This window comes from Triturus cristatus, chromosome 6 (assembly GCF_964204655.1).
Source record: "Triturus cristatus chromosome 6, aTriCri1.1, whole genome shotgun sequence".
In the NCBI taxonomy this organism is placed as follows: Eukaryota; Metazoa; Chordata; class Amphibia; order Caudata; family Salamandridae; genus Triturus; species Triturus cristatus.
The window spans coordinates 1122270917-1122292142 of NC_140589.1; the positions used below are offsets into that span (position 1 = coordinate 1122270917).

Sequence of the window (21226 nt, forward strand, 5' to 3'; positions counted from 1 at the left end):
GTTCGACAAGTCCTCCACAGTAAAAGCATAACGAAACTACAGCTGACTATACGTTTGGCACCTCTATTTTAATGTCCACCATATTTTAGAGTCCTGTGCCAATAGCCTCCGAGACCTGCTGTAGTTGGGTCGCACTGGAAATGTAGAGACATAAATTGAAAAAAGTGAAGGCAGCACCAGGGGTGGAATAACAACAGCCAGTATGTTCTAATCAGATGTCTTTATTCTTCTAAAGTTAAAACGACAGGACAACAGCCAACGCGTTTCATTCCTTTAATAGGAACTTCATCAGGGCTATAAAGAGTCGATATAATATTTCAACTGGTTTCTGTGAGTTGCAATAGCTTCCTCATAGGCGTAAATCGCGATTGTATGTACAGAACGATCCCAAAATGTATATTTGAAATCGCAGTCTGAGTATCACACCCATCACAGTACGCTTATATAGGTGGCGTGCGTCTATAGAGATCAATATACTCCAAAGTTCCACCCGAGCAAGAAAAAGGGAATATTCCTACGGAATCCGAAGTAAATAATATGTAGACCTCTGCGATACCCCTAGACGAATAGAGTCAAAATCCACTCCAGTCGTAACAATCAGATAATCCTCGTGTTGCGACGGCCATATATATATGCCCGAGCCAGCAGTAAAAAGAATAAAGACATCTGATTAGAACATACTGGCTGTTGTGATTCCATCCCTGGTGCTGCCTTCACTTTTTTCAAGTCCTCCACAGTACCCAAACCTTGAAGTGTGCACAGCATTACATTCCATACCTCAAAAATGGGGTATTTACAAAGCCCTAATGTGTCTTCTCTCACAAATGAGACTGACTCAGCCTTGACCCAGTTTATCATGGAGTGTAACCATGCCTTCATCGAAGGGGGTGGTCATCTGCCTTCCATCGGCGGGTTATAAGCCTTTCAGCCACCACCAACCCCAGGTCTATAAATCTTAAGGAGGTTTTATGCTTCTTGCTTCTCTGGAAGATACCTGTTATACGCCCTTCCCATGTTTTTGATAATTTTCTATCCGTACTCCATATTCAGGGAGCGGACCACCTCATCCCAGTACATTTGCAATTTGGGGCAGGACCAGAGCATATGCAGCAAATCGGCATCTATCATCTTACATCTTGGGCAGCATGCATGTACCCTGTTGAAATATCTATTCATCTTTTCGGGGGATAGGTACACTCTATGCACTACATAAAATTGGATTAGCCTGAAATTCGAATTTCTGGGGATTTCTCTGGGACTTTCCAATAGAGTGGGCCATTCTTTACCTGTATATGATCGCGTCATATCTATTTCCCACTTATTTCTCAAAGGTGTTAAATCTGTCATGGTATGTTCCCGAATGGATTCCGCGAACTACTTTACGAGGTGTCTCCCCGCCCCCATTACATGCACATACTGCATTAGGGGATGCGTCGGGGGTTCCCGCGAAATGTCACCCCACCACTGCCTTAACAAAGCCCACCAGGAACGTCCTCCTCCTCAGACAGTGAGAGAAATAGCTGCAGCACCCCTTCCATAAACAGATCCCCCAGTGTAGATATATCTGCCCCCTGCCAATCAGCAAGCTCCCTCCCTTTTGAGCATGCCCAACAATGGAATAGCTGGCGCATACGGTGTAACATGCCTGTACCAGAAGAGGAAGCAATTTGTGTGATCTATTACACGGATGGAAAAGAAAAAGAATCCTGTCCAGGGCATATGGAGGTCCACGTTCTGCTGTATCTGCTAGATGTAATTCCTCCACCCACTTTGCCACCCAGAGTGTCTGAGATGCCAGATAGTAGCCAGCCAGCCCGTGACCGAGGCAAATACAGCTTTGTTAAAGCCACCCTGCACCATTCTATTTTGTGATATATGCATTGCAATACTCGTTCTCCTCTTTATTTGGGCAGCAATATTCAGAAGCTGCCTCTGGGGAGATCATCGTCTCCCGGTATTCCTAGTAGTAAGAACTGTGGGTTGGCTGGGACATCAGCATCTAGAACCCGTGCGCGCTCAGCCACCACCTCCCCTCAGTATGTCTGTCAGGAGTGGCTCATGTTAGGGAAAAGAGCCGGGGGATGTATAGGGGACGAGGCAGGGACGGTGTTTCTCACATCTATCCCTAATTTAATCACGAGTCTAAGGGAAAAGTGCATATTGCCTTTGGCGAAGTGCCTTGAGAATTTGTTAAAAGCTGCAACAAACTCTGCTGTACCATCCCTTTTCATTTCCTATTTTGGCTACAAACAATTTTTAATGGCTATTGTTTCAACTTCCGTTGTAGCATCCTATTACACATTATCCCATTTTCAGTGAATAAGTGTGTCCCAGGACAACTCTTTTTTGCTCTCATCAATTCTGCATTAGAGATAGACTGCTTTTTATTTGTTAGGTAGGGGGCTTTCAGAAATGGGTTGTATAGTGACTTCTCAATGAGTACAGAACGTTCACAATATTATAATTTACTGATATGGTTTTAAAATAATTATTGACTGTGATCAGAACAGTTCTTTTTCCCATATATCTGTTCTATGTCCGTGGAGAGCTGGCGGCACAGTATCGCCTAGGATGGTTGTCTGCCTCTGAAGATAGGGACCAAGGTAGACTTTGTGTTATTTACCATACTATTGCCAATTTTGCTGGGTTAGAAAGACCCCACCAAAAGGAGTCTTCAGCAAGTTGTGCTGTTTGTGGGGCCATTATATCATGTAGATTCCAAAAAGTTATGGGGGTAAGCTCACTAAATTTGTGATCTGGTCCTTTCAAGTATGCTATTTTCCACTCAATTGATGGTAAGCGTATACACTGCGGTGTGGGTCGAACATCTTAAGCATCCAACACATAAAACGTGAGAGGGCCAGACTAGGCTAAAAGCAGTGTAGGTTAGCTTGTGTTCCATTTTGGAGGAGTGTCGAACCCACCTGTTCAGGATGAACTATTCTCTTGAGGAGCATGGTCAGTACACATTTGCCTTAGTGAACCTATGGCTAGGGTGGCACAGTGGGCAAAAAACAATGGGCTATAATGGTACCCAGAACGCTTACAGTGGTTTGTAATATTTTCAGGCAATCCTCCCATCACTTTTCTACATTTTAACTATTTATCTTAACGCAAAACGCACAAGGGTGTCTGTTAGTATGTCAAAGTTCACTGTAGAATACTCCCATTTTATTTTCCAGTCAAAGATAGGACCACTTTACACACAAGTTTGTCAGTTCTTGACAGAAGCAACTACCAGAAACGCAATTGGCTCATTTCTGGCTCCTTTTCAAATCTTGTCAGTGAGAACAGTGAAGTTATGGATTGATAAAAAACAATTTTTGTGTTATGGCAAGTTAAATAATCATTGCCAAAGCAATCCTTCTGGCATTGTTAAAGTTGTATACTGAAAAGATTTTCGCAAGTTTCACAATTACACACGAAACATGAATCCCAAGCAATCTTCCATCTTACATTGAGCAAGTACAACAGAAAGTAGCAGTACAGGCGTCGCACATGCAGACGCATGTGGTACAGCACTTAATGTGCAGCAGCAGAGCAAACTGCTACCACAGACAGCAGCAATGCAAGCTTCCCTATCTCTCACAAACACCCTGAATATGATACTTAATTGGCATGAGCAGTGCAAGCTTCCGTCACACACGCAACAGGTAAAACAGGTGGCTGCAGTGCAAGTTTCTTTAGTATGAGGGTTGGCACAAAGGAAATGCAGTGGGCTCACCTTGTATTATTGGTGCCTGTATAAAAACCTATAAAATATTTGCAAAAAATAAATAAATAATTAAGCTACTTACAATTCTCCCGAATGCACGCTGATTTTAATCACATATAACAAGAATCCTGAAAGCACGAGTTGGGATTGTTTCTTTAAAAATAAAAAGTATTTTAAAAATGCAAATTGGAAAAAAAAACGTTTTGCTAAACAATTTCGAACTTTAGATACCATTTCACTGTGTCATCATTTAGTAAAGCATGTTTGATGCATCCCAACATTTAAAAAATATATATATTAATAATCGAGAATCTGTATAAAACCAGAAGAGGCAACATAAAAAAAATATTAGGGGCCAAATTCTGAAATGAAGTCAGTGCACACACATATGTATGCAGTTTCATTGGTGTAGATGTATAACTTTCGGCAGAGTACAAGGGTTTACTGAAATAGGCCAGAAAATTCCACACCTAGTAAACTTTTGTGAAATGCATGTTCGAATGAGCAAATATGCACCTGTATATTTGTTCATGTGAAAATCAGGTGGGCGATTGCAAATTCACTCTCCCTTTGACTCCTTTTGTCCTTCTGTGGAAACAGCTTTTGCCCTTATTAGGAATACATTTTCAACCGTTTCCGGTGCAGAAAGAGATTCGGGGGGGGGGGGGGGGCGCGAAACTACACCTAAACCTATAAATTTGAGGGTGTGTATAGACTCACAGGCCATGCTAAGCCTTGAACTAACCATTCCCTCCGACTTCCAGCCCCGGCATATAAAAATACGCAGAAGAAAGTGCAGATTACCTGGGATAATACCCAGCCCACTTAAGCCCATGTCAAGGCACTTTCACTCCAGAATCAAAGAACAAGCAGAGGCTGTCATTATATACATTTCCACAGAAAACATGCATTTATGGCCGTTTCTGTGCTTTCTCTGCACCTTTGATATTACAGAAATTTTAATGAACGCTCGTCTAGGCTCTGTGCCGCATTTTTTTTTTTTTTTTGCATATTTATATAGCGCGAACTCGTCCCAAAGGTATTGGAGCGCTTTACATGAGCACCGTATTTACATTACACATTCAGGCACGGGGAGATTAAGTGATTTGCCCAGAATCACAGGATGTGGACGCAATCCCGACACCGAACCCTGGTTTGAAGCACCAAAGTCGGCAGTCTAGCCGATGGACCACATCCTCTCCTACTGGTCGTGCACAAAATAGTTCCCCTGCTATGTAAAGGGCAGTCCCTTATTTTCTTGGGTGAGTGGCATCATGGGAATCGGGGCACATATTTGCCTGTGCACAGTGGTCGATGTGGGGGAAAAAAAGTAGGGGAACTATGGGCGGAGAATCAGAAGGCGGGAATAACCTAAGGATTGGATCAGTGGGCGGAGCTAGAGGTGTGACCTGGATTGCAAAACATCCCAATCTTTAGTATTTGTTTGGCATTTCACTGACCAGTTATAGCTTATTATGTTATGTAATTCAACCAATGGATACACATGATTATTTAACGATTCATATGAGTTATTGACATTAAAATAAATTCACAAAGTGGGATATGTTTCTAATCACAGAATGTCCCAAATATGCTTAAAAGTGGAAGCACAAGCCATTTGTTTCCGATCCATGGAGTTTGTCGTCAGCAATATACACAGAGACAATCAATTTTACGTGTGTAAATCACTGTATGGGAAATGTTACATAAGACAAAGGACTACAAGGTGTAGGAGTCACATGACAGTCATATTAGTAGGCAGTATAGTTTAATAGTGATTGTTCTGGAGAAACACAAACTCAGAATTTAAAACTTAATACCATGATTGGAGGTCACTTTAATAATCATTATTGATTTCTATCCAAATGAACACTTTTTGCAACATCAGGATAATCAAAGGCTTAGGGAAAAAAAACATAAAGCTCTAGTTTATTTCTTGCAGTTTGTATGCAGCTTTAAGGTGAAAGTTAATAGCTCACTGTTCTTTGTTAGGATTTTAACTTATAAACTGCAAGTAGCAAAAGGATCTTACTGACAAAAGCAGTAACCCACTGACCTATTTACAATATGTGCACTTTGTGATGGGCATGGTACATGTTCTTAGCAGCAGGCACATTAACTCTCTGCTCTATCTATGCTGAGGAATTGCCTAGTACTTCCAAACCTCGTGATATTTGGGGCCTGCTCACTGCATAATCCAACAACAAAGACCTGGCAGTAAGCGGCACTTTTCATCAGTTCTTAATATAAATACGTAGGATCACTCATAGGGTAATGTATGTATCTATTTTCCCTAAATCAATAATTCTTTTCATGAACTCTGAAATAATCCCCTGTGCCTTACAAATTAATATTTAATAAATCCCACAAAGTGAAGAAAACGAGCCAAGAATTGAGTCACTCAACCAGCACCCATCAATTTCGAGAAGTGTTATATCACAGAGATTGTGATGTGCTAGAAAAAAGTGTGGAGGAATGAGAAAGTAGCTCACGTGCGCACCACCAGAGGAGCTGCTGGCAGGTACTCACCAGCTTGCCCACGTACTTATCATCATTGATAACTTTCTCATGAAAAGAAAATTGTGTCCAGTGTAAAACGTAAGCAGTATGGTTTAAAAAGACCACATTCGTGAACACAAAGCCGCCGTACACATTTTGTTTTCCAATCCACCCATCAACCAGGTATTGCAGTACCTTCAGGTTTGGCGCACTTCCCCACCGGGGAAAAACAGTGCTTCACTGGCAAACTCAGTAAAGTGACGCTAATGTTTTTGGGGTTTGAATAAAACCGATCTGGCCACTTTAAGAACACCTCGTCTTGCTTTATTTAGTTATTGATTTTTCATATTTTGAACCTTTTATTTCCGTGGCTGCACTTTGGAATGGAAAATTGTCAAAACGGCATTTCTAGCAAAAGTGGTTTTCTTTTTTGCATCCATTTCACAGGGGAACAAAATGAGCGACAGGAAGAAAGAGAGGGTGAGAACCATTTCTTGAGTGACGGTTTTCGGTAAGTGAGGAGGAGCTAGACAGACAGAGAGGGAATAAGAGTAAGAAAGGGAGGGGGGGTGGCGAGCTGCCAGCGGCAGAGCAGAAGCGGACACCTTCTTTGTCTCGTCTGGGCAGGAAGCAAGAGACGGAGACCTTTTCCTTCTCTGCTCCCCGCCCGTCCCCGGACAGCCACTAATGCAAACCTTCTCTGCAGGCCTTGGATATTTCTAACGTCCCGGGACGCATGTTCAAAATAAAAAAGTAGGGGAATGGAAGCTATAGAATTAAAGAAGTAGGGGCATGCCGTGCCCTGCTGTTCCCGCCCACTTCGACCACTGCCTGTGCACCTGCGTACTACTGACGAAGGCGCTTGTGCAAAATGACCGTGAGACGTCACACGGCTGAATGTGCGCCTGCTTGTTGTAGAGCTCATTCTAGCCTAGGCTTGGGAGAGGCATGGAGGGAGGCTATAGCAAGGTCTTTGTGCCCAAGGGCCTCATAACATATTAATCATCACTCAGCAACTTCATGAAGTCGGGGCGGAAGGCATTTGTCGTCTAGAACAAATTGTAAGTAATCCACTGCACCTGTGTTGTAAAACGCATCATTTTAAAGGACAGATTTTGCTAAATATATGCATGAAGGTGGACAGTGGACGTTAGGAGAAATAATACATTTGATGTTAATTGTGAGGGTAGTGTTATCAAACTAATACACATGCGGCCTCATTTATGGGTTTTTCTGCTGCTGCGCTGCCCTACAGGAAAAGAAAGGGCAGGAATGCGACGTATCTCTAAGATACGGCACATTCCTGTCCTTTCCCCCTGCGCCGGCGCACAATGAACTGCCGTGCGCCAACACAGGCACCTTCGCACCACCCTGGTGCAAACCTTCCTGCACAGAAACAATCAAAAGAGGCTTTTTCCTCTTTCTATGTGTGCTGCAGAATGCAGCACACTTTGAAAGAGAAAAACGAGGAGAAATAAAGATATTTCTGCTTGTTTTGCCTCCCCAGTTTTGCCCCTGCCTCACACTTACGATTTCCCATAAATCTTGGGCAGTGTCAAAAAGCCTTGGGGCTTATTTACAAGCCTATTTCCCAAATTAAAAGAGACGCACCAGTGGCGCAAGAGGCTTGTAAATAAGCCCCATGGATGTTGCAGGGAACCCCCCTCGGCAACTCCCATGGAACGCCCCTTTCACGCGAAAGGGGCACATATTTATAAGGCCATGAAAATCCACCACGTAACGTAACGTGGCTTTATGTGGCCTTATATATATGCCAGTGCACATTGCACCACTGGAACGTCAAAAAAGTGAAGTGCTGGCAAGGCCTCATAAATTAGGCCCATTGTGTTTTTTAGATGGCTTTTTCACCTTGCCTTGCTTCAACCAAAAGCCGTGACCTCCGGGCCACACTGCTTGCTGTTGCAGACCACCCTGACTTGGAGCAGTGTCCTCCTTTCAGATGGGGGGGGAGGGTGTAGTCCCACTTGATGGAGACATACCTTGTTCAAGATTGGGCGAGACAGGAGGGCAGATTGTGTGGTTGAGAACCGAAGCTCAGCACAATAAATCATTCATGTCCTTCCTGTTTCTTATTTGGTTTAAAATAGAATATGTTTTACATAGGAGCACAACAGTACTGAATAATGTATGCCCTTGTAAAGAGGAATTCGTTTTTTTCTTGAAACAGAATTCTTCAGTGACTGACTAATGTTAATAAGTTGTTGTGATGGAAGAGAATTCTGTTTGTGAACCAGAATTTTGTGTTTTCTTTAGGTCCAACCCGTACAATGCATCCGAATGCCAGAGCAATGGACTTCTTCCAGCTCTTTGTCCCGGATAATGCAATAAAGAACATGGTCACACAGACGAACATGTATGCCAAGAAGTTCCAGGAGCGGTTTGGAAGCGACGAGGCTTGGATGGATGTCACTGTCCCAGAGATGAAATGCTTCCTGGGCTACATGATCTCAACCAGCACTTACCACTGCGAGTCCGTCCTCAGTATCTGGAGCAGTGGCTTCTATAGCAACAAGAGCATCGCCCTGGTCATGACCCAGTCCAGGTTCGAGAAGATTCTGAAGTACTTCCACATTGTGGCCTTTCGCTCGAGTCAAACCACCCACAGCCTTTACAAGATCCAGCCCTTTCTTGAGATCTTGCAGAATGGGTTCGACTCTGCTTTCAGGCCTTCCCAAACACAGGTACAAGTACAACTAGTTATCAGTACATGTATGCCAGATATCTAATAAGGTCCACAAAACCATAGATTATTTCAAGAATGTCCTGGCACCTGCAAGTGCAATCCATTGTGTCCAACTCTTCCTCTTGAACAGTTCCTGATTGTTTACAGGTTGCTTAACTGTATAATTAACATTATGTTATGATATTGTCAGAGTGACTTTCCACATGTCTTCAAGCAGGTCTCCACCGTAGAATAGTTCCTGATTCAGCTTATTGTGATTTCTTTTTTAATGTAGTGCGTTCGTTCCACCTATTGTTCTGTGAGGACTGGCTTATTGATTGAGCTGTGGTTGTGTGACTATGGTATGGAGAGGTGCGGCTGGCGGGTTTTACTGATTGCTTATGCAACATCAATATCAATGGAGGTTTTTCTTGAAATGTATGACATTACCATGCATGCACTTATCACTGATGCCTTTACAACGTAGGCTTTACGACACATGCCTTTGCAACACAGATGCCTTTACCGCGCATGAAACTTTGCAGACCTGTTGCTTTTCTACATTGGCGGAGGATGAAAAGTTTTGCAGTAAATCAGTAAGGGAGCCAAAGGAAAAAAAGGGGGTGTCTCAAAACAGGTTTTTCCACCAATGCATTTTCCATAGCCCCTTATGTCGCATGTAGAGCAAAAATGACTGAACAGAATGAAATTTGGCAGGCTTATAGATTATATCGTGTAGATGGTCCTTTTTGGTACTACAGGTAAGTATCTTTTAGGGAAAAACATTTATAAGTTTCTATATATTTAAAACAAAAATTAGGGAGAACCACAGTTCTACCTAGCCAGTACTACGTTACTTTAAAAATTGTAATAAACTAATATGTAAAAAAACACAGCAATACACTGTATTTCAGAAATATATTCTACTTGTCCATTTACAATTTTGTACATATTTATTTCTGTAAAAAAATATATGTAGTACTGCGAAAATACCTAAAAAATACAGTGCAGATTAAAAACAATTTAAAAAAAAGGTACATTTGATAAAAATACAGAACTTGCTAGGTATTAACGCGGTACTCCGTAAACTTTTTTAAAGATATGTAAAAACAATATAAATAACTTTCCCTACCTATTACTCTTAAAGTGTTAATAGGTAGGGAACAACAATAAATCCACTACTTACCTATATCTGAGATCTTAACCCAGAACACAGACAAATATGACTGCCTTTTAATTTGTCGTCAGTCCACTGTATGCTATTACACTGTACCCCATTCTACTGTGCACCACTCCACTGAATGCCACCACTCCACTGTACGCTATTTCGCTCTTTGCCACTCTACTGCACTCCACTTTATGGTATTCCGCTGTGTGTCACTTCACTCTATGCTGTTACACTGTACGCAACTCCAGTCTGCACCATTCCACTGTATGGTATTCCACTCTATCCAACTCCGCTGTCCACCACTCCAATCTGCGCAACTCCACTGTATGCAAATCCACTGTATGCTACTGTGGAAATGTACCCAAAAGTGAGCACACTGGTGCAGGGTCACCCTCTCGTCCACGTGTCCAAAGACTTACAAAAGAGAGATCGGCACTGGAGCTGAAGTAAAACAACAAGTTTATTAATCACTCATGAGCGGGGCCACGTCCACACAACACTCTCAAGTATTGTAGGAGGAGGTACACTGAACTCACAAACCATCGTCCTTATATACAGTTTTGTTGCAATGTAAGCATATGGACAGAATGGAAAGAACAAGTTTAAACACAGAAATAGCTATCGGCAAACAAGGGTAGATGGATGACCTCTTGGTCAGCAAATAGGGAGGGGGAGCAGGAATACTTATGGCAGCAGTAAATGATCAATAGATAGCCTCTAAGACCAGGTGCACCGGCAGCTACAAACCCCCCAGCACGTACATTGCTGAGCCATGTCGAAAGAGGTCAACTAAAGTTGATGACACAAAGCAGGGTGAAAAGGTGAACTGCAGAGGATGAAAGAATTACAAGGGAAACAAAATGGAAGCCACAGCCAAAATGGATGTTGCTTATGCTAATGTATAATATTACACTTTTCCACATACGACCCTTTTAGCATAAGCTAAGACATTTTCTTGTCCCTTCAAAGGGGTATGATATACATCGTGAATATTAATTAACATCATTTCACAAATTTCTCGTTCCATTGCTAAACGGACATTTGCATTTCGGACATTCGTTTTAGATGGTACACAAGTAGTACAAGTGGAAATACTAAGGGAACAGATCTTTGGTCCACATTGTATGCATAAACAACAAGAGAAGATAATTGCAATAATTATGAATAAGGCCGACAATACTTTCAGACCCTATACAGAAAATAAGTTCCAGACCCATCCAGTCCAAGTCCATGCTACTGAGTCTTGATGTATCTCAGTGGCTATATTATGACGTTTGAAAATGGCATCATAAACAGAAGGGGTGTGGTCAGGGATAAATACGCAACAGCTACTTCGGATAATGCGACATGCTCCATCACGATCAGCTAATATTAAATCTAAAACCATTCTATTTTGCAAAGTCACAATTCTCGTAATTTGGAGTTCTTCTGTAATATTTCCAAGAGCCATTGCTGTTTGATTAGTCACAGCCTCTACCACTCGAGTCAAGCGTCTTATTTTTCTACTATTCAAAGCTGCACCAACAAAGAAAAAGAGTCCCAAATTAAAGTCAACATATTGCTGTAACGCAGTGTCAGTTTGATCCACTTCATCATTATTTATAGTTCTTTTGAATCGGTTCAAGGAAATGTCATTAAACAATTTTTGATCTTTATGATAAGATGCAGGTGCTAAGAACACAGGGGGAAGCAAAAAAGACACATAGCATATTCCAGACCATCCAATTGGTAGATGATAGTAACCTTTACTTCCACAAATGAAATAAGTGTTATGTGAGGATAGAAAACTGCTATTGTTCGTTCCAGTGATATTCAGTACTGTAGAACAGTCACTTTTTCCCACTGGGATACTGCCAAAACTGCTCACACAAAGATTTGCTTGGGCTCTAGTAACAGCGATAACAGGAGGCCCGTTACCCTTGGCCATTCGAGTGTTAGGAAAAACGTAGCTTTCGGAGGAATTTCCTTTGCGATACTCCTCCATTTCCCATATAGTTCCTTTGGCTTGTGGGAGGCGTTCATCATCAGGGTAACAAACTTTATTTAACTGTGTATTAAGTCCTCCTACATCAGCTGGAGAAATATCACTAACATCAGAGGCCCACAAAAGTGCAAACCAGGCTCTGCAAGAGCCATTATGTGAAAATGGCAGGGGAATGAGAGGCGTTCCTCCCTTCTTCTGATGGGCTGGCATCATTCCACATACCCAGCAGTTGGTAGTATTCGTAGCATTATGAGAATGATGCATCATTTGTATGAAAGTGTTATTGAGATATGACATTTGATGCTTCTTCTCATGATAGGGAAGAGTGAAGTAATAATGTTCTATGGGGACAGGAGTAGTAGCAGGCAGTAAGTTTCGAGCCGGAGTTACTTCCTCCACAACCCACATTATCGTAGCAATGATGACAGCAGTCAAAATCAATCCAGTAATAAACATTGTGCAGCCGCTACAGATCTTTCCAGCTCTTGATTCTCTTCTCCTTAGGCATGTTCATCTCGTCGACAAACAACAAAATAGATGATGCCCTAAGGTCCTGGGCAGGCGTTGGTTTCTTCACTAACGTTGAGACGAGTAGTCACTAAAAGGCTACCCCCCTTTGTAGTCAGTCTTTAACCACCCAGGACAGTGGCTCAAACAATCACTTTCTGCGATGAAGTGTCTTTCTACCTGGATCGAAGCAGATATCTAGATGCGCCGGGAATCGTATGGTCCGGGAGGACTTCCTCAGGCCCTTCAGGTGACGCAGCCCGTCCTCTCTCCATGACCAAAATGTCGTGATGATCTGTCAGCACAGCAGGGCTCACGAAGGTATGCAGAATCTACGGCAGTGGCTGGCGTGGACCCAGTTCTTCCTGTTGGTCACTCGAACTGCAATTCTGGTAGCAAGGAGGACCTGCTCAGGACCACGCCAGCGAGGTGCCAAGCAACTTGTCCGTTGAAACGATTTCGTAAGGACAAAATCTCCAGGCCGCAGATCATGACCATCACCCTGCGACTTGTCTGGTAGAGCTTCCCTCAATAGAAGACAAACTGTCAGTTAACTGGGACAAATAGTCACTCATCAATATGTGGGGAACATCATGTATAGGGCGTGGCTTAGGGACCCCCCAAATATTCATGGGCCTCCCAAAGACGATGTCATGTGGCATAAGGCCAGATCGTGTATGTGGTATCGATCTGATAGAAAGCAAGGTTAGGGGCAGTGCATCAGGCCATTTCAGAGATGTGGAAGCCTGTATTTTAGCCAATTTCAGTTTCAGGGTGGAGTTGTAATGCTCCATTTGGTCATATCTTTATTTCTCCAGCAGCCCTCATCATCCTAGTGTTCCCTCCTTAGACCATTGGTCTAGTTCGTCAGATGCAGATTGTTGCATGTCCTGCACTTCCTGCCTGGCATCATGCCAACGTTCAGCTTGTGACTCAACCACATACATAGATGTGGTGCTTCGCTGCATTGCGGTGTCATGGGCTGTGTGATCCGCAAAGGCATTACCTGCTCCTATTTTATCAGTCACTTTGTTGTGTGCACTACACTTAACAATTGACACTTTCTTAGGATAGGTTAGGGCAGTAAGAAGATTATGCAGTAATTCTCCATGCACTATCTGTCACCCATGTGAGGTGAGGAAACCCCTTTCTTTCCATAAGCGGCCAAAATTGTGTACCACCCCAAATGCGTACTGGCTGTCGGTGAAAATGTTGACAAGTAAGTCTGTACTAAGCTCACATGCTCTCGTCAGTGCAATCAGTTCGGCCGCTTGGGCCGACTTCTGTGGGATGCGAGCTCTCAACTACTGTCTGAAGTGTTGTAGTAGCATAGGCAGCGGATGTAGTGCCATCGGGTAATTTCAAACGTGACCCATCAACCCATAACTCCCCATCAACAATAGAGAGAGTAGTATCTTGTAGGTCAACACAACCCTTTGTTTGCTCTTCAGTGAGAAATATACAATCATGTGGTTCTTGCGGCTGAGGCTGAGTAGCTGGAAATGGTAGTAGTGTTGCAGGATTTAGTGTCAAACTTCTTTTCAATGTGATATGAGGGGCCAAAATTGTCAATTCATATCCTGTCAAGTGAGCACTAGTCAAATGCTGTGTTTTCGTTCGATTTAATAAAGCATCAACTGAATGGGGTACTAACGCAAGCAGTTTGTGTGACAAAACTATTCCTTCACTCTGACGTATAGATACAGCCGTTGCTGCCACCGCTCGGAAACATCCTGGCAGCGCGCGAGCGACTGGGTCAAGGACATCTGAGAAATATGCTCAAGGACGTTGTTTATCACCGTGTATCTGTGTTAAAACCGAGAGGGCACAACCTTCCTTCTCGTGTACGTAAAGTGTGAAAGTCTTAGTGTAGTCTGGAGTTCCTAATACTGGTGCAGAGGAAAGAGCTTGGTGTAACTGTTGGAAGGCATTCTGACATTCAGTAGTCCATGGGATGGGCATCGAAGTGTCTTTAGACAAAAGGGCCAGCAAAGGTTTAATACTGTGCAAAAAACTGCCTAAAAAAAAAAGTAAGGCCAATCAGTGCACGGACATCCTTCTGAGTACGGGACAAAGGAGTATCTAAAATGGGCTGAATGCGATCTGGTGTGAATGCACGTTCCTCCTTAGACAGGAGGTGACCTAAGTAGGTAACCTGCTGTCTACAATATTGCAATTTCTTTCGCGAGACTTTGTGATTATGAGAGGCAAGAAATGATTGCAAGAAATGATTACAATAACAGTTTTCCTTCTTCACACTGCTCAGGGGTATCTGCAGCTAACAAGATGTCGTCGACTTATTGGATAAGGGCCACCCCTTTTGGTACAGGAAAGGAATCAAGCTGTCTTTTTAATGCCTGAATGTAAATGCTAGGACTCTCTGTATAGCCCTGTGGAGCTCTGCAGAACCGGAAAGATCTATTTTTCAGTGTGAAGCCAAACAGATAACGGCTTTCAGGGTGAATGGGTATTGAGAAAAATGCTTTTTTTAAATCGATCACCGAAAATGTAGTGGCAATGGGAGGGACCATAGTGAGAAGGGTTGTGATATCAGAAACTACCAGATATTGGGGCACTACAATTTTATTAACCTCCCGCAAATCAATAATGAATCTGTACATTTTAGTGTCAGTGTCTTCTTCCAAAATGCAAGTATTGTAGGGGACTTCTTCCACTACCACCACTCTGATCAAATCCTGACAATGTGTACTGATGCTTCTTTATCTTCTCTGGATATTTTGTATTGCGGCAAACAAGGCAGTGTGACACCTTTCCTTACTTGAATATGCACAGGTGGAATAACCATTTGACCCACGTCAGTATCTGATGTGGCCCACAGAGTACAAGGTAGGGACGCCAGAGCGGCATCCTCATTGATAAGACAGGACCTCTCAACCATTGGATAACTTTCATTCAAAATAACACGCACACCTTCCGGAGAACAACATATTGTAGCCCGAAAATATTTAAGCATATGGATACCCACAATGTTGTCCGGCATGTTAGGGGAAAGCAAAAATGGACATGCTGCAGTGAATTTGTCAAGTCCGAAATCAAGTGGCTGTGATAGCGGGCTAGGTGTGGGTGTTCCATCGAATCCTATCGATGTTATCATTGTGCCGGACAGGGGAGCCCTAGGAACCAATCTTTTAGACAGAGCACTACGGGTAGTCCCTGTGTCAACCAGAAACCGATCAGTAGATCCCAAGACATTTGCCTCAACATAAGGACCCATTTGATCTACTGGCACCTCAACCGGTCCCTTACCCCATCCTAGGCATCCCTATGCGTAATCGGAATCTGCAAGTGCATTAGCAGAATAATCAGACATTTGGTATTGATTTTGTCTATCAAAAGTATTAGAATAATTTGGCCCTTGTTCAACTGCCTGGGACGAGCTCCTGCACCTCTTCTGTTTCCTGAATTCCCTGGGCGTCATCTCATACTTCCCCCTTCCCTGCTGGTACTGCTGACCTCGCAAAAGAGGGCACTCTGGACGCCAATGCCCAGTCTCTTTACAATCGGCACACTGATCAAGAGACAAATTTGCTCGAGGAAGAGGGAGTGCTCTGTGTGTATAAATTGCGCGTCCGCCTCTTCCACCTCCCCTAAATGGTGGACCATATACTTGGGCCATCACAACCTTTGTCTTTAAGTCTTTAACCTTCTTATCCTCCCTGCCTTTTGCTTCCTGTTCCTGTTCCTGTCGCTTATAATATTGGGCAATGGTCAAAAGGGAAAGTCAGGAAGATGTGATCCAAGAACTCTCACTAGCCTTTAAGCGACTAGCTATTTCCGGTAACATATTAGCAACAAATTTGTCGACAAACAAATGCTTACCCGTATCATCGGCCAATGAGTGGCTGCTAAAATCATGGAATGTCTCCTCAAATCTTGAAAAGAAATCAGAAACTGCCTCATCCTTTTTCTGTTTACAAGATGCTAACGTAGTCTAATCTATTTTCTTAGGGAGTATGAGAGTCTTCAACTTAGTCACAATAGCTTTAGGAAGATCTAATATCTCCTTCTGAGGTTTCTGAGCAGGCTCCCTGTCCGCATCTATTTCTTCTAAATGTTCCCAGGTATCACCAAATGCCACATTGTCATTTATTTTAGGTATTGTTCTCCACATATCAGGAGGCATAATAAGCCCGAAGAACATTTCAATATCTGGCAAGGTCATAGTGTAGGAGCTGATGGCTCCTTCCACCTCCTCATAGAAGGCGGCTGGATTTTTCCGAGGTTCGGGCAAAGCAGCCTTAAGAGCCATAACATCTGCTCCAAGGAGTATAAACCGAATTATATATAAAAAATCCCTTTGCATCATCCGAAGTTTTATCATCATTTGTTCCCGCACCCTTCGGAGGAACATACCGGGGTGCGGCTTCACGCATTGGTTTCATAGTAACTTTATTACTGCCCGAATTGCCTTCTTTCACCGGAACATCAGTTTTCTCTGCCTGGGATTGAACTGCTTCTACTACTTTACTCTTTCTAGCTAATTCTTGCTCCTTAAGTAAATGTAATGTTTCATTTCGTAATTTAACTATTCGTCTAATCATATCCGGTATATCTGAAAAAAGGTAAGTCCCATCTACTAACCGCTTATAATCAACGTTCAGATCAGCTAGTTCTGTTTCGTCAGAAATATGCCGCCAACCATATATTACCTCCCAACAAAATTTTTCTACGAAATATAACTGGTCTGTATCTTTCCAAGGTTGAACCATATTTATGAGGATGGTCACTGTAGTAGTCCGACAAGCTTCCTCTTTAGCAGTGCTTTTTAATGTATATTTTTCTGCTTTAGTCAGAGTAGAGGGAGTCTGACGCCCAACTTGCTTGTCTTTATCTTTATCCTCTGAGGAAGAGAGCTCCTCATCAGAATCCTCATCCTCAGGGGCACTTGGAGCGGGAAATTTATACGGGGGTCGTTCTAATAGGATGTGTTAGAACCGGCGGTCTCTAGTTGGCAGAGGTATACACTTCTGACAAATAGGGACCAACCAACTCTAGTCAGGGCAAGGGGATTACACACTCAGATAACCCCTGCTACCCCCTTGGTAGCTTGGCAGAGCAGACAGGCTTATCTCAGAGGCAGTGTGTTAAGCATTTATGACCACATACAGTAATAAAGTGAATACACTACAGATGGACACGACACAGAAGTTATTATAAAAAATAGTATTTTTATATAAGGCTTAGCACAAGACCAAATAACGACAAAAATATACCACAGACTTAATAAATACTCTTTGGAAGGAAAAATAATAGTTCAAGTAAGGTTTCTTCTTGGCAAATAGTTCTTTAGCAAAGTATTCTTCTGAGCACAGTCTTTGGCAACAATGTAACCCCCACAGGAGTCACACGACGTCGAGTCTACAAGATTCCCAAGGTTCGGCGTCGACCGCGAGGAGCGCTACGTCGAGCCTGGAGTTGCAACAGACCCCACAAGTACAGTACCTTGAGAAACGAAGAAAACGATGATCCACGGCGTCGAGATGTCGGCGTCGAGGTCGGCGTCGATCGTGCCTCGGAGTCAGGTCAATCCGCAGCGGCGTCGAGGGATGTCGGGCCGGAGCAGCGCTCACGGCGTCGAGACGGGCGTCGAGTCGATGCGATCAGCAGCGGCGTCGGGACGGGGTCGCTTGGAGGCAGAGCCGATACTCACTCCTCACTGGCGTCGATACCGGCGTCGAGACGGGGTCACTTGGAGCCGGGGCCGATACCCACTGCTCACTGGCGTTGCTGCTGGCGTCGAGACTGCAGATTTTCCCTTGTGTACTGGAAACAACACTTCCCAGCAATTCAGCAATTCAGTAGATGGTGAAGTCCTTTGGCCCTGTGACTTCAACAGGAGACTGGCACTCTTCCAGTCCTTGGAGATTTTCTAGCAAGTGTTCAGAGAGTACACACCAAACCAGCAGAGACCGGTAGATAGTTGGACAAGAAAATAGCCACTTTCTAAAAGTGCTATTTTCAAACATAGAATTTAAAAACCATCCATCCTAAAGGGTGTGTTATTAAATTCTGAGTTCAGGGATACTAAACTCGACTTGCTACCATGCTCCCTGAGTCAGATAGATTATAATGGAGTTAATAATCAGTCTGCCCAGTCTGGCCTATTGGAGGCAGGTAGCCCTTCAATAGTGAAAAACGAAAATGGCTGTAATTCACTATTAGGTCATGCCACACACATCAGGGCATGACCTACCTTTTACCAACAATGCACCCTGCCCTAGGGCCTACCATAGAGGTGTCTGAAATGTGGCAAAGGGAAGGTTTAGAGACTGGTAAGTATGTTTCCTTACCAAGTCGACGTGGCAGTCAGGGACTGCACGCAGGCGCCGCGGTGGTAGGCCTGAGACACATTTTGCACGCTGCTTCTGTGGGTGGCACAACCAGTGCTGCAAGCCCACCAACAGCAGTTAACTTACACGCCCTTGGCACGCGCAGTGCACTAGACTAGGGTCTGAACAGTAAGTCAACCACCCAATCATGGTAACACCAATCAACGTAACAATTTAGCATAGGGAGCACTTGCACTGTGGCACTGATCAGCAGTGGCACAGTGCCCAAAGCAATAATCCAGCAAAAACATCGTAAACAGAGGAGGCAAACAGAAAAAATGGAGGAGAGACTCATGCCAATGATGCCAGGTCTAACACGTGTCCCCTCCAGCTGAAATGTGGGGAGAACTACCCTTCACCCAGGGAGTCCTCATCACTAAGGCGGAAAAATCTGGACAGACCATCAGCATTGGCGTGATCTGTACCAGGGCGGTGTTCCACCGTAAAGTCCATCCCCTGTAGGGAAATGGACCACCTCAACAGCTTTGGGTTCTCACCCCTCATCTGCATTAACCATCTGAGGGGCCTGTGGTCCGTCTGAACCCGGAAGTGAGACCCAAACAAGTAGGGTCTTAGCTTCTTCAGCGCCCAGACCACAGCAAATGCCTCACGCTCTATCGCACTCCACCTTTGTTCCCTGGGAAGTAACCTCCGGCTGATGAAGGCTACAGGTAAGTCTCGGCCCTCCTCATTCATCTGTGCTAGAACAGCCCCCACACCATGCTCTGAAGCGTCTGTCTGGACAATGAATTCTTTTGAAAAGTCGGGTGCCTGGAGGACCGGTGCTGTACACATTGCAGTTTTCAGGGTGTCAAAGGCTTTCTGACAGGCGTCAGTCCAGATCACAAGTCTCGGCTGCTTCCGGGAAGTCAGCGAGGTCAAGGGGTGCACGATGTTGCCATACCCCTTGACAAACCTCCTGTAGTAACCCGTGAGACCCAAGAAGGCTCTCACCTGAGTCTGGGTTTTGGGCGGTTCCCACGCCAGGATGGTATCTATCTTGGGTTGCAGGGGGGCCACCTTGCCGCTCCCTACTTGGTGCCCCAAGTACACCACTGAACCCTGCCCAATCTGGCACTTACTAGCCTTGATTGTGAGGCCTGCTCTGCGCAGGGCCAACAACACTTCCTGGAGGTGGCGCAAGTGTTCCTCCCAGCTGGCGCTGAACACTGCTATATCGTCCAGGTAGGCGGCGCTGAAATCTTCCAGCCCGGCCAATACCTGGTTAACCAACCTCTGGAATGTGGCAGGGGCATTCTTCATCCCAAAGGGCATCACACGGAACTGGTAGTGCCCATCTGGTGTGGAGAATGCAGACCTCTCTTTTGCCCCATCAGTCAAGGCGATCTGCCAGTACCCAGACGTTAGATCAAACGTACTAAGGTACCGGGCAGCCCCCAACCGATCGATGAGCTCATCAGCTCTGGGGATGGGGTGCGCATCAGTCTTGGTGACCGAATTGAGTCCTCGGTAATCCACACAGAACCGAAGTTCTGGTGAAGCACCAGGCGCTGCAGCCTTTGGGACCAAGACCACTGGGCTGGCCCAAGGACTGCTAGAGGACTCAACCACCCCTAAGGCAAACATCTTGGAGACCTCCTCCTTGATGTATGCTCTGACCTTGTCAGTCACCCTGTAGGCCTTGTGCCTCACAGGAGTGCTGTCCCCGGTGTCCACATCATGGACACACCACTGAGTGACACCAGGGATTAAGGAGAACAGATCAGGGAATTGTACCAACAGATGGCGACAATCTTGCTGCTGCTCAGGGGTCAGTGTGTCAGAGAGGACAACACCATCCACTGACCCATCTTTTTCTTTTGCACACAGGAGGTCAGGAAGAGGCTCACTCTCCTCCTCCATCCCAGCATCTGTGGCAAGGAGCATGCCCACTTCGGACCTTTCTAAGTGGGGCTTTAACCGGTTGACATGCAGGACCCTTAAGGGGTTCCTGGGAGATTTCAAGTCCACCAAGTAGGTGACATCGCTCTTCTTCTCCACAACCTCAAACGGTCCGGTCCACCTGTCCTTGAGCGCACAAGGTTCCACAGGGGCCATGACCCAAACTTTCTGACCAGGTTGAAGCTCAACCAGAGTGGCATTCTGATCGTACCACCGCTTCATCTCTTCCTGGCTGGCCTCCAGATTTGCCTGAGCAAGATCTCTGAAGCGCCGAGTCTGGTTCCTAAAGGCCAGCATGTAACTATATACATCCTGGGGAGGTTTCCTGGGAGATTGCTCCCAGCCTTCTTTAACCAGACTCAAAGGTCCTCTTACCGGGTGACCATACAAAAGCTCAAAGGGGCTGAACCCTAGAGAC

General features: G+C 44.5%; 1 protein-coding gene across 1 annotated transcript in view; it reads left to right on the plus strand.

Annotated features, from left to right (window-relative positions):
* PGBD5 (piggyBac transposable element derived 5) overlaps nt 1-21226 on the plus strand; it is a 663155-nt gene that overhangs the window by 231974 nt on the left and 409955 nt on the right. The window contains exon 2 of the mRNA XM_085612017.1: nt 8489-8916. Within this exon, the coding sequence (XP_085468143.1) occupies nt 8489-8916 (428 nt within the window). The remainder of the gene's footprint in view (nt 1-8488; nt 8917-21226) is intronic.